Here is a 1,887-nt window from a genome sequence, read left to right as displayed (position 1 = left end):
TGGAGAATAAGATTTGTAGGTCAGGGGATCTACAGTACTTCATTATAAAGCTGTTACATTTTACCTTTATTAAATAACTGCTTTTTTCAGTAATATTTCAATTAATTGTGCAAACCCTAAATTCTATATTCTATTAATTAAAAAAGAAACATTGGCAGAGTTAAGGTCGAAGTAGGTGTAAAATGTTGTTGAAAATATAAATAAACTGCTTAATATTTCTGTAAAGTTTCTATAGAATGACCCATGTATAAATATGCAATATACAACTATAACTTTCGACTAATTAGTGCTTTAATTCGCACCTATAACTATAATAATATAATAAACAGCACCCATAACTATAATAATATAATAAACAGCACCCGGTATACAACTATAATAATTAATAAGCAAGCAGCAGCCGTACTAATAATAATAATGGATAATAAAACAGGCAGCGGTATATTAACTATAATAATATAATAAATAGCACCTATAAATGTAATAATATAATAATAATTTGCAGCTTTAGAGCAAGCACATTAAGTGTTGCATTCAAGGGTTTAATATTACCTGTGATTTGTTGCATGAAACTATTGAATGATGGGATTTTGCAGCCCAGAAACAATATAAAAACTATTTACTCCTAAAGGCTTTAACAGCTCACCGTAAACACCGTAAACACCGTAAACACCGATCCGTACCACAGCCTTACCTCTCATCCAGTCCACCACTTGTTGCGGCGTCCACTTACTCACTGCCTCCATCTCTCCGAGGTTTTTTTTATTTTATTTTGAAAATGTCGCTTCTCCAAACTGCCGAATTAAAACTCCCGTTAATCAGATCATGATTAGCTCATACCGGAGCACGGAGGGGTTCCGGTACCGCAGACAGAGACACAGACACGGTACCAACGGTCCCAACGGTCCCAACGGTCCGCCGCTCACTAACTGACTTTACAGGCAACGGCGGAGGAGAGAGTTACCATGGCGCTGGCCACGCCCCTTCCTAAGTTCTCCTCCAATCGCGTAAGAGTATGTTGATGCTGCATTCAGGCACTGTGGGAACAACGGGAAACTCCGAGGTACACGAATAAGGAAGGCGTTTCTGAGTTTATTGAAATTGTGTGACTGACATATATATATATATAACAGTTGGACAATTATTTAGAAACAACATAGATGTAGGGTTGGTGTATGTGTTTATAGAAATATATGTAGAGGTAAAGTTTGTAATTTAACAGACAAGAAGCGCAGGAGTATGAATAAATAAGAGTGTACTTGCTCGTCCTCCTTTTCAAACATTTAAGATTTAATTTTGTGTTGTTTATGAGGGTTTATTCATTGAGTGTGCATATAAGGTTATTGTTAATTTAATTTAAATGTTATTTTCTCTTGTTTTTTTGGTTTCTTTTTTCTTTTACATGTTCCAAATAAATATAAATAAGCAAAAGAAGCATTCGAGCGTCGTGAGGTTTATTGATGATACCATAACTGCATTTTAACCGAGAGATTTTAACTCGTTTTGTAATTTCTCTCATGAACATTGTAGTCTGATATTATTGCTTTTATAATTAATCACGTCCTCCCTGTGTCTGGGTGGATCAAGCTGCCTCCACCCTTTAGCAACCAGGAGCTCGCCCAACCTGTGTGCCACACTTCATGCAAGACTGGAAGCTAATGTGAAATACACGAATACACATCACAACCATCTGCACATTGAAGCCCATTCAGACAGAATGCAAATACATAAGACTCATTCATTACAAGGCTCATGTCCCAGTCATGGTTGTAGGCTAACTCCCTTTAGTTGTTTCACTCATTTGTGCTGTATAATGCTTATAGTGTGGCCCATAGGATAACAATAACATAATAACAGGAATATATAGTCTCAGTAACTGCAGTATTT

The 1,887-nt window shown here is 36.2% G+C and overlaps 1 protein-coding gene across 1 annotated transcript in view; it reads right to left on the bottom strand.

Moving 5' to 3' along the window:
• cnksr3 (cnksr family member 3) overlaps window positions 1-927 on the bottom strand; it is a 47,232-nt gene extending 46,305 nt beyond the window's left edge. The window contains exon 1 of the mRNA XM_035679175.1: window positions 695-927. Within this exon, the coding sequence (XP_035535068.1) occupies window positions 695-746 (52 nt within the window). The 5' untranslated portion in view covers window positions 747-927. The remainder of the gene's footprint in view (window positions 1-694) is intronic.
• Window positions 928-1,887: the final 960 nt, after the last annotated feature.

Source organism: Morone saxatilis, unplaced genomic scaffold, assembly GCF_004916995.1.
Source record: "Morone saxatilis isolate NCDOM2014 unplaced genomic scaffold, NCSU_SB_2.0 Contig7, whole genome shotgun sequence".
NCBI lineage: Eukaryota > Metazoa > Chordata > Actinopteri > Moronidae > Morone > Morone saxatilis.
Note: the sequence above shows the minus strand (reverse complement) of the source record. Positions and strands in the feature narration are given on the sequence as shown.